Consider the following 12936-nt stretch of genomic DNA (forward strand, 5'->3'; position numbering starts at 1 on the left):
GATATTTTATGGCATTTAGGTTAAATTTAAAAATAGCTACTGAACTTAAACCCTTGCTAAATATAGATGGCTTAGTTTGCAAAGGGCAAACATTTTTCCTGAAATAGTTCTGCAGGAATGTGATGTGAGCGAAAGTCCAAAATCTAAAAGTTTATTGCACTCTGAGTTACCTAAGTGGTCAGACAGGGCAAAAAAAAAAAAAAAAAAAGATAAATACAATATGTTCAAGTCTGTTAAAAATAGAGACCTAAAAGAACCTAAATTACCCTGAAAGCCTAAAACATTTAAAATATAACATTCAAAAAATAATAATAATAAAAACATTTTGACATTTCATCAATGCTAAGTTTATTTTGAACTCGATGGAAGTTCAAAAAAGCCAAGAGAAAAATATAATTTTAGTGCAGAGGCTTCAATATCAAGCATAAGTTTGTTTTATAGAATTACAGTTTAGAAAATTGGTCTCTGCAGCCCTGGTGAGTCTTGTGCTGAATGCTGATAACATGAAGGTGTTGATTGTGTACAATAAATAGCCCACATTTCTTATTATAAAGAACTATGTGCATACTTCCATGTTTCAACTTTGTTACCACAGTTTTATGGAAAGCCCTTTTTCCCTTTTCTTTCCAGCGTGACAAGTATATGAAGTGTATGTTAGATAACAGTCATATTTGGGTTAGTTACATAAAGTAACAAAAACTCATGTAACTAATTTCCTTAGGGCCGTTTTCAATATATGATGTATGAATGTATCTGTGAATGTATGGATGTATGTGTGCACATTTTTATATAATGTAAAATTTAGATTTGTATACATATATACACACACACACACACAAACAAAAATTGTATAATATATAAAAAATGTGCTATACATATTTAAACAATTATGTGTGTCAAGACCTTAAAAAGACATGTGTACTCTAGGGTCAGAAAGGTGGTCAAACACCCCCTGAACTCCCACGCCAAGTTACGGGTCACAATACTCTAACATTGCGAAAGGTACTTATCAGCGCAAACATAACTTTATTTTTGGACACATTTATCATCTATTCTTGGGTTCAAATGCTTTAAATAGTTTAGCTAAAGGACTTTGAATCATATTTTAGAATACCGTAGAAATACTCCACACAATAATCTTTATCATAATAATCGTATGCATTTGAATCACAACATAATATAACACTACAGTTGCACAACTGATTGCAAGGCAAATAATTGAATCATCACCATAGGAGCAGGATTTGTGTTGTGAAATGTACATTGCAAGTTTAGACTGCATTACTATAAGCAAACCTGTCCTGAGTCTAAAGTAGTCAAGACAGACAGCTATCAGCATAATAATATTTTTACAGCTGTGGCTTCTGTATGTTGTATAGGCTTATTCCAGAAAAAAATGTATGTTAAATTTTAATCATTTTATGAGAGAACATGATAACTGTAGTTAGAGTTAATCATTAATCAGTTTTTGTATGGTTTATGGTTTATGGTTTATGTTTCGTTGGCATTCCATTTTATGACATAATAATGCATTGAATAAAACCCAGTGAGTTAAGGTAACTCATTTGAGGAAACAGATTGCCTTAACCATTTAAGTTTAAATGCTAATATTTATGAGTACTGTGAACTTATACTATTTGAGTCCTCATAATATTAAATTAAACTACAATTCCACTTTGTGGAGCTGAAACTAAAGAGCTGTTTACACAACACTGTTTTCAACCAAAATCTGAAAACTTTTTATGGGTCTTGGTCGTGCATTTACACAACAACGACATTTTGGGGGCGTGAAGACGTAAACTTTTGAGAACATTTTTCAAAGTGCAAGTTTTTGAAAACGGTACTATTATCATCTCCATGTAAACTACAAACTCGCAAATTTGTGAAAAATTGTCATGCACATGCGTATTACATGTTCAGTCTATAGGCACGTAGTGTTTCATTACAGCGATATCGCCAACTACTGGCCTGGCATGCAGAATACAGCATTTTTAGTCTCTTTTTTTTTTCATTTTTTTAGTTGTGTAAACAGGGATTGTTTTGACAATGTTGTTGTCTGTATGTGAAAAACACGAAGGAAAAACCTTTCAGTTTTTAGTTCATTGCTGTTGTGTAAATGTACCCCTTAATTGCGTTAAACCATTAAAACCAGAATCTTTAAATAAACTCCAATCTTTTACAGTTAACTGCTAATTAGCAATAGCACAAGCACACATGCATGTACTAAAATAGTTAGCAAAGAGACTATCACCTGTGCTGAAGTGCACATAGCCATTGCTTTTTAAACAAAGCAACATGTAGTATTAATGTTACTTAGCCAGTTCTCAAACTAACCACTTACTCTACTCAACCCCTGAAAAACAGACATACCAGAAGAAACCCTTTTAATTTCCAACGTAACAGAACATTAAACACTAACAGATTACCCCCTATATTAATCTTAAACAAAAACACATAAAATAACACTTAATTTTAACATTCAAGGTACGTTTACACCAACATGTTCTCCAACCAATACGCCTATATAGGTCGTTTGTCACTTCCCTGAAATACGACCCAGAGGAGTGTTTACTAAAGTTGTGCCCCTATCGACAACAGGACACTTTCATTTTAATTCATGAAATACGACCCATAGAAGCGTTTGCTAAAGTTGTGCCCCTATCGACAACAGGACACTTTCATCTTAATGCATTGTTCTCTTTTATCTGCGTCATATTTCGGGTTTTGCGTAGCTCAATTGGCAGAGCATTGCAATATATAACAATATGCAATCATGTGATCGTGGGTTCGATCCCAGGGAGCGCATGTGCTCAAAAAGTGTATATGCACTATAAATCACTAAGGGTAGGTGTAGTCGTTAATAAAAAAAAAAGAGCTTTGCTAAATGGAAATAGGACAAATGGTGTAAAAAAAAAAAGTCCACACATTGCATTTAAATGAACACGAATTTTAATTGGTAACGACAGTCATACGTCATTTCATGACGACAGATGTAACACGACACTGTCATTATTTTTACGCCAGCTAGAGGGCACATGACTTTAAAACGTAAATATAGGTTGTAATAAGGTGCTTGAAAAATGACCTATAGGGTCGGGGGTTTTTTTGGAGGATAGTCTGGTTTACACAACAAGGTACTAAAAACAGAAAAGATTTTTCATTTTTTGCGTATAGACTACAACGCTGGCAAAATGATCCTCGTTCACACGGATCTGCGAAAATGACTAAAAATGCTATATTATTTATGCCAGGCCAGTAGTTGGCGATGGTACTTTGTAATGAAACACTACACGCCTATAAACTGAACATGTAATACACACGTGCATGACATCACCGGTTTCACAAATTTGCATTTTTGTAGTTTACATGGAGACAATAATGGTATCATTTTCAAAAAGTTGCACTTTGAAACCCATTTGCAAAAGTTTGCATTTTCACGCCCCCAAAAAGCCATTGTGTAAATGAATGGCCAAAACACATAAAACGTTTTTAGTTGAAAACGGTGTTGTGTAAACAACCCCTTACTCTCCTTTAACAGTCAGAAGCAAAGAATGCTGGGAAAAAGAAATCTGCTGTAACTCATTCCGTTTGAGTTCTGCATGATATAATCAGTTATTGAGTTCACATAATTATTTTCTATTAAGTGCAATGAACTTTAACTAATATCTGAATAAAATGAACTCCTTTCATTTAGTAAATCTGACTGAAAAGTTTTACAGGGATGGACTTAAACACATAATTGTGCAATTGTGCCATCTCTGTACTGAAGATGAAGCCAGATGACACAAATCACACATGGAGTTCGTCCCAGGTCATGAGACATTGACAGTCATATGAGCAATCTCGCAGCCAAGAAATCTACTGTGGCGTGAGGGGGAGGATGAAAGGCAAGCTGGACATTGCAGCATATGTTGATAAACGTTGCATTCCAGGCAATGTCTGGACAGAAACCAGGTGCAATTACAGTAAGTGTAGATAAAAATTGAAAATTTAATCTGATTTTAATCTGATTTAAGAAAGTAATCTTGACACTACTTTGTATATAAATAAATATCCACCTAATGATGGTGAAAATTCACTGAATCTGTATATATAGATATAAAAATGGTATACTATATACACCTACTTGTATGATTTATTTTTTGGTTAAGGGTATTTTGAGTAAAGCATAATAACTATATCAATGATAAGTCCAATTAGACAAAAAAAAAAAAAAGATAGAGAGAATAAAACATTTTTAAAAATGCATTTTAAGAATATACTTTACCTTGTCCATGGTATGAAGGTCCATGGTGTGTCTTCCTCATGGGTGCATCATTTCAAAGAGAAATGTGTGTATGGTGCAGGTTTTCCTCGGGTTTTTCCCAGCTCAATGCAAATGGCTCAAAAATGGAAAAAAAAAAAATATATGTAAACTGTCGATCAGCTTATCCAACATTCTTCATGGTCAACTGTGGATATTCCAATAGTCAGTCACACTGGATGGTCCTTTGTGTGGTCCATTTTTAATCATCTGAGTGTCCCAACACCAAAATCCAAATATTTTTGTAGCCTGGATGCGTTGTTCAGTATTTTCATTCCAGTTTACTAATTCCTTGTCTGGCGTTAGAGGTGTACCATGAAAATGATGCTCAACCAGCTTACCTTGCACCACTGACCCAATGATAAAAACAAAACAAAAGAGTTGACTTACAGTATCATGACTGCATTATGCCTTTTAACTTAAATAATCTGAGTATTGCGATCCTTTGAAACACTCTATTGAGGAAAAGGGGTTTCATTCATAACTTTCCCCCTCCCGACTCCCTGTAACTAAGGCAACAAAAGGACTGTTTCCTCCTGTTTTGTAGAAAAATACCCACACCTGTCTCCTTCTACGCCAATTCAGACCGCAGGCCCTTCTTGTTGCCGTGGCAAACTCGTCACCTTGGATATCTGTGAAGACCACACACTACTGATATGGAAAATACTTTGCTTGCCCTGGGTTAAGTGCCCAAGGGAAATTGTTAAATGAGGCAAAATTACTTAGGAAAACATTGGAGGAGTATGAGTGTTGTTTGGTGAAAATGAGTGAGAGTCTATCTAGTGTTCGCTTAACACTAACCATCATAGACAGTAGGATATTTTATATTGTAATATGGAATTAAAGAGAAAATGCAATTGGTGCAATACTATATCGGCCAAAGATAATAAAAACAAAAGATATGGAGTCTGATATTTAATGTTGAATAGTGGGCCAAGCATGTGAGCTCCTTTTATAGCCAAGAACAAAAGGATTCATAGTTCACTACAACAACTTCTTATCAAACTTCTTATCAAATCAACTTTTAAAGATAATACAGACAGTAAAAGACAGAATCTCTCTCTTATATAAGGCCTGTACCATGTGACAACTGGTCCTGCTCCATATTTCACCGTATAGGCAAACATTACTAAGTATTGTTGTGTAGCATTAATATAAATGTACATTAATTTGGCATTAAACGTACATAATTGGGCTTCAATCGTCCCTAAAATATTTAATCTAAACAGTAATTTATAATGACGGTGACTCTACTCTGACTGTATCGAATTATTACTTATGCCATATTTTCCATAAAAGTCTTGTGTTTTTGTAAAATGCTCTTTTAATAAATCTTCATTTTTTTTGCAATATTTTAGTAAATCTGCAGTCTGTAATTTTTTTTGGTTAAAAATTATCTAAAATCAATCAATTAACTACAATCTGTGATTCTGAAGTACAGTATCCACACCGGTGCAGTGATTGACAGCAAACATTAGATTCATCCGCGCTGAGGAGCCGTATCGAGGCACAACCCACGTAAAGATGATAATTCCACAAATAACTGCAATTGCAAATTTCAAACGGAGATGGCGACAAAGAGGCAAAAACTTACGGACTACAGCTTTAAGTAATATTTTAAGGTGTGGTCACATTGGCAAAATTTTGGTGAAATTTCCCAGGCAAAAAAAGGTTCATTGTCAATAGTGTAGTCATGTATGAAACACAGAGCACACAGAAGTCACTTTCAAATCAAGCAGTTTAATTTTGGTCAATGAGGCGAATGCGTGACGAGCTTGAAACAGTTGACAATTGTGTGTGGGGAAATGTTTTGCCCTAAAACCAAATTCGTGATCATGTGGATTTCTATTGAAATGGCTGGATTTTGCCTGTGAAAATTTTGCAGAACAACAGTAAATGTGATCGCACCCTAATTCCTAAATACATGGATTCCTGTTGAAATGACTGAATTTAGCCCATGAAAATTCGCTAAACAATGGTAGATGTGTATGCACATTTAGAGTTGTTCACACACAACACATTTTTCCACTGTTTTTCTATATATATATATATATATATATACATATACACACCAATCAGGCATAACATTTTGACCACTGACAGGTGAAGAGAATAACACTGATTTTCTTTTCATCACAGCACATGTTAGTGGGTGGGATATATTAGGCAGCAAGTGAAAATTTTGTCAAGGTGATGTGTTAGAGGAAAAATGGGCAAGCGTAAGGACTTGAGCGAGTTTGACAAGGGCCAAATTGTGATGGCTAGACAACTGGGTCAGAGCATCTCCAAAACTGCAGCTCTTGTGGGGTGTTCCCAGCCTGCAGTGGTCAGTATCTATCAAAAGTGGTCCACGGAAGGAACAGTGGTGAACCGGCGACAGGGTCATGGTGCGGCCAAGGCTCATTGATGCACATGGGGAGCGAAGGCTGGCCCGTGTGGTCTGATCCAACAGACGAGCTACTGTAGCTCAAATTGCTCAAGAAGTTAATGCTGGTTCTGATAGAAAGGTGTCAGAATACACAGCAGTTTGTTGTGTATGGGGCTGCATAGCTGCAGACCAGTTAGGGTACCCATGCTGACCCCTGTCCACCGCCGAAAGTGCCAACAGTGGCCATGTGAGCATCAGAACTGGACCATGGAGTAATGAAAGAAGGTGGCCTGGTCTGATGAATCATTGAATCATGTTTTCTTTTACATCACATGGATGGCTGGATGTGTGTGCGTCGCTTACCTGGGGAACACATGACACCAGGATGCACTATGGGAAGAAGGCAAGCCGGCGGAGGCGGTGTGATGCTTTGGGCAATGTTCTGCTGGGAAACCTTGGGTCCTGCCATCCATGTGGATGTTACTTTGACACGTACCCCCTACCTTAGCATTGTTGCAGACCATGTACACCCTTTAATGGAAACAATATTCCCTGGTGGCTGTGGCCTCTTTCAGCAGGATAATGCGCCCTGCCACAATGCAAAAATGGTTCAGGAATGGTTTGAGGAGCACAACAACGAGTTTGAGGTGTTGACTTGGCCTACAAATTCCCCAGATCTCAATCCAATCGTTAGATAGATGGACTTGTTTGACTGTCACATCTCATGTTTTTTACAGCATCTTGTGCAAGACACCACAGTCAACATTTCATGGTGGGGCTCGATATGGGCTTAAGGTATCGACCCTACATGGGTTTATCCATGGGTTCCATTGCTGCCCTATCTGAATTAACCCCATATGGGCTATTGGAACCAAAAATGAAGTTCTCCAGTTAAAAGAAGTTCATCTTTTAAAAACAAATCTTTTTTTCCACTGCCATATGTCTTGTGTATTTTAAGGCAAAAACGTGTTCTGTGTGAATGGACCCTAAGAAATGGTAGCTTTCCCCCAAACGCTAGCTATAATTCTAACATGGGACTTTATAAAAGATAGTATAACAAAAATAGTACAGTTTTTAAAAATGACATGCACAGTGCTGTGTCAAATAATCTATAAAAAGTTTTCCTCACACACTATCCAATTCAACATTTCACAGTCACAGGGACTGTGTTTCCCAGAGCTTTGCTCAAGGACACTATGTTGATATGAGACTTTTGTAGTTCTCCAGGTCATGGGCTGCTCTATTTTGGTTTGAATATGTAACATTTGTGCTGCTACTCAGACTCACATACTACCACTGTCTCAGGCCCTTGATCCTTCCATTCACATTCACTCAGTTTCATTGCATCCATCCGTCCATCATTTTCATCCCTTAAAATCTCTCCCCTCCCCGTCCACACACTTTATCTCATTTTCCACCCTGCTGGAATCTAAGTACTTGTGCAGTTATCAGGGCTCCTGTATTTAGGAGGCTTTGGGTGCCCATGTAGGGGACTAACAGAAGCACTGCAGACCTTTATAGAGGGACGAGTGATAAGAGTCCTCATACATAAAGACTCCATGAACAACACCACTGACCCAGGAGCAGATACACAGAGCAAAGCAGACAGTGAACATGGTGAGTGGACACAGCTTCTTATTTATGGTTAAATTAAAATAGGAATGATTTATAGTGCATATAGAACCACTACAACTAATTCTTCTTGTAATATTGTTAGTTAATATGAGGAAACTTACCTAATAAAAGTGTAAACATTTTCTTAAACATTTTTTCCTGTGACAATAGTCTCAAAAAAGCAATTTTAATGAGCCGCAGTGTATATATTTATTGCTTCGGATTAAATGATATAGGCTGCCTACCGGGTGCTTCCTATTGTTATTTTTTTTATATTTTTCTGTCTTTCTTACTCACAGGCTAGTAAGAAAGCTGCATCTAAGAGGGGGAAAACTGCTCAAAGGGGCTCTTCCAATGTCTTCTCCATGTTTGAGCAATCACAAATACAGGAGTTTAAAGAGGTTAGTCTTTATATTATACGAAAACCAAACTGAACAAAACCTTACAGGTTTCATAACTCTCAAAGTCACACCAACTTTACTAAAATCACGTAAAGCAATATGTAACCCTGGACCAAAAAACTAGTCATAAGGATCAATTTTTGTTAGGATAGGACAATATTTGGCCGAGATACAACTATTTGAAAATCTGGAATCTGAGGGTGCAAAAATACCTAAATATTGAGAAAATCGCCTTTAAAGTTGTCCAAATGAAGTCCTTAGCAATGCATATCCACTCACAAAAATACATTTTTGATATATTTACCGTAGGAAATTGACAAAATATCTTCATGGAACATGATCTTTACTTAAAGGATTAGTTCACTTTCAAATAAAAATTTCCTGATAATTTATTCACCCCCATGTCATCCAAGATGTCCATGTCCTTCTTTCTTCAGTCAAAAAGAAATGAAGGTTTTTGATGAAAACATTCCAGGATTATTCTCCTTATAGTGGACTTCAATTGGCCCCAAACGGTTGAAGGTCAAAATCAGTGCATCTTCAAAAGCCTTTAAACGATACCAGACGAGGAATAAGGGTCTTATCTAGCGAAACGATTGATCATTTTCTAAAAAAAAAATAAAAAATGATATACGCTTTAACCATAGACGCTCCTCTTGAACTAGCACTCTTTTTCTTCTTCTCTATTATAATTCTGGCAGTGTAGACGCTGTTAAGTGTATTACTGCCCTCCACAGGTCAAAGTTTGAACTAAATTGTCATATACAATATGCTAGTGCAAGTATATAAAAATTAGTTCAAACTTTGACCTGTGGAGGGCAGTAATACACTTAGCAGAATTCTAATAGAGAAGAAGAAGAAGAGAGCTAGTTCAAGACGAGCGTCTATGGCCCTGTCCCAAATGGCACACTTCATTTGCACTTTCGGTCTTGTGGACTTAACGGACATGCGCACACAGCGGCCATTGTAAGTCCACAAGACCGAAAGTGCAAATGAAGTGTGCCATTTGGGACAGGGCCATAGACGCTCGTCTTGAACTAGCTCTCTTCTTCTTCTTCTCTATTAGAATTCTGCTAAGTGTATGGGTGTCCCATTCATCATTTAAGCTTAAAGAAGGGTGCTTGTGAGCGCCCCCTTTGCGGCTGCTATGCGCCCTCGTTGCGCACTTCTGCTGAGCCCGCAAGACTGTGAGCTACGCAGAGGACTTTACCCGTCAAAGCGGCATTACGTTGTGAAAGTGCGGACTCAGAGGAAGACCGTGAGGGTTTAGGGTGCCATTTGGGACAGGGCCTCTGGTTAAAACGTATAGAATTTAATTTATTTTTATTTTAGAAAATGACCGATCGTTTCGCTAGATAAGACCCTTATTCCTCGTCTGGTATCGTTTAAAGCCCTTTGAAGCTGCACTGAAACTGTAATTTTGACCTTCAACCTCAATTGAAGTCCACTATAAGGAGAATAATCCTGGAATGTTTTCATCAAAAACCTTAATTTATTTTCTACTGAAGAAAGAAGGACATGGACATCTTGGATGACATGGGGGTGAATGAATTATCAGGAAATTTTTATTTGAAAGTGAACTAATCCTTTAATATCCTAATGATTTTTGGCATAAAAGAAAAATCAATAATTTTGACCCATACAATGTATTGTTGGCTATTGCTACAAATATACCCATGCGACTTATGACTGGTTTTGTTGTGCAGGGTCACATATATATCAAACTTCTGCTCTGTGATTGTTTATATTGTCACAAAATGTAAACTATATACTTATATATCCAACTTATAATGCATAATTAGTTAACATCTTTGCGACAATAAATTTTCATGTACTTAGTCATAAATTTACATGTACTCATGTAAAATTATATATTCTACAACAAATCTCAACTGCTTGATTGTTATATCATTGCTAAATGTAATTATATTATTCCCAGCTCTAAATGTAACTATAAGGCATGAAGGTATTAAGATATTATAAACATTAACATCGTGATTTTTCTGTAAAGTTGCTTTGAAACAGTGTGTACTGTGAAAAAAACGTGATAAGATAAAAAGCTACATAAGGCACAAGCAGAAGTTGATATCAGGAGGATTGCTTCAATGTAATACATAATCTAGTACAAATGTAACTTACGTCATGTGCTTCTTTTAGGCATTTGGCTGCATAGATCAGAACCGGGATGGAGTTATAAACAAATCTGACCTGAAGGAAACTTATGCACAACTGGGTATAAAATGCATTTGCTGTAGAGTTTCAGAACACTTTTATCATACATCTGATATATAAAACATCATATAAGTTTATCTTTTAAGATAAACATTGAGTTCTGTGTTTGCGCAGGGAAGCTGAATGTGAGTGATGAAGAGCTGGAGTCTATGCTAGCAGAGGGAAAAGGGCCCATCAACTTCACTGTCTTTCTTACTCTCTTCGGAGAAAAGCTCAATGGTATGACAGCTAAACTTTCAAGATCTTTCAAGGCCTTGCTGAATAACAAAATATAAGTTTTAAAGAATGGAGGATTTATTATAATTTTGTAATATTCTTATCTCCAAACAGGCACAGACCCAGAGGAAACCATCCTTGCTGCTTTTAAACTCTTCGACCCAAATGCTACAGGAGTCGTCAATAAGGATGAGTAAGTGTACAAAACAAAACACAAAAATATTACCGTATTGTTTATTAAAAGAGCAATTGACGTATTTGATGTCATTGTGTTTCAGGTTTAAGAGGCTGCTAATGAACCAAGCTGATAAATTCACAGCAGAAGAGGTTAATATTTGCATTTAAAAATACTAATGGCATCTAAAACAAATATTTAGCCACATAAAATGCCTAAAAAATCAATAGATACCCATAATGTTTCCCATATACTGCTATCACAAACAACAGGCTTTTAGCCTATATTATCAGACACTGTGATAAAAAAGCATGTTCTTTTAAAATAATTTCTTCTAATCTACTTGATTCTGTTTCAGGTTGACCAGGCTTTTGCAGTCGCTCCAATAGATGTGGCTGGGAATATTGACTATAAATCACTTTGTTATATTATCACGCATGGTGATGAAAAAGAGGAGTCTTGAATAAAGACGAGGCTTCCATTTCATTTGAACGTTGTCATTTCAGTTCTGTCTGCTATTGTGTTTGTGTCAACCCTCTGGTATATCAGCTTTCATTATTAAAACATTTGTTTTGCACTTTAAAACAAGATTTATAGTTCTGATAGTGCTAGATATAATAAAGACAATGCGTACTTCAAATCTGTTTCACATGTAATTTGTAATGCGCAGTACACTGCAAGATAACATAGTAGGCTAATGGATTCATAACACAAAACAGCATCTTGTATGTATTTAACTAAAAAAAGATAGCCTATGACATGAAGCTAGCTCATTTATATCAGTTTTATAAAATTACATACACTCAATATGCAGAATAGATACATATTATTATCATATATTATTGCTGAACAACTGAACATTAGAAAAGACCACAAGGGTAGAATATTTTGTCACTCGTAAATTCTGTCTGTAATTGCTGCCCCCCGCAGACAGTTAGTTGAACTGCATTTAGTACCTGAAACTTTTCTTGGACTAATGACGCATTTTCGTAAACCTCTAATAAACTTCTCAGTTGCTAATGCTTTGTTTAATTCTTTTAGTTTCAGAATAATGCATTATGCGCTATATAAACTATATTTAGGATAAAGAAACTTTTTCAGAAATGTTAAAGAAAGTGAAAATTTTGTCATTTTGTCCCTCATGCCAATCTAAACCAGTGTGACTTTTTGAACAAAAGATACCTTGAAGAAATGTCTGTTTTAGTGGAGTTCAATGTTGATTGACCCGAATGTTCTTCAAAATATCCGCTTTTGTGTTCAGAAAGAAATGCACAAAGGCATGGAACGACATGAGTTAATAACGAATAATGAATACCTACTAAAATTAATTGTTTAAAAGACTGATAATTTGTAAAAACAGCCTGGTGTGTATTACTACCAATATATGTCATGCGATAGAATAAATATCTATTTATATTATTATTATTATTATTATTATTATTATAAACGTCTTATAGCCTACTTCCATTGATTTTTCCCGCGTCTGTCACATAAACTTACATTCATTCAAATTAAACCTCGAGAAACGTTTTTTTTTTTAAATTTCTTTGGTTATTCGCATCTTAAAAACGAACATATTCTGAAATATTAAAATAAAATCAAGATTTTAATATAAACTATTAATTTA

At 35.9% G+C, this 12936-nt stretch overlaps 1 protein-coding gene across 1 annotated transcript; it reads left to right on the top strand.

Moving 5' to 3' along the window:
• Positions 1–8158: 8158 nt before the first annotated feature.
• myl7 (myosin, light chain 7, regulatory) lies at positions 8159–11795 on the top strand. The gene is made up of 7 exons (XM_051904420.1): positions 8159–8288; positions 8585–8686; positions 10844–10919; positions 11033–11137; positions 11249–11327; positions 11413–11461; positions 11668–11795. The coding sequence occupies exons 1-7, from the start codon at positions 8286–8288 to the stop codon at positions 11770–11772; spliced, it is 519 nt and encodes a 172-aa protein (XP_051760380.1). The 5' UTR covers positions 8159–8285; the 3' UTR covers positions 11773–11795.
• Positions 11796–12936: the final 1141 nt, after the last annotated feature.

The sequence above is a fragment of the Ctenopharyngodon idella genome, chromosome 8 (genome assembly GCF_019924925.1).
Source record: "Ctenopharyngodon idella isolate HZGC_01 chromosome 8, HZGC01, whole genome shotgun sequence".
Classification (NCBI taxonomy): Eukaryota; Metazoa; Chordata; class Actinopteri; order Cypriniformes; family Xenocyprididae; genus Ctenopharyngodon; species Ctenopharyngodon idella.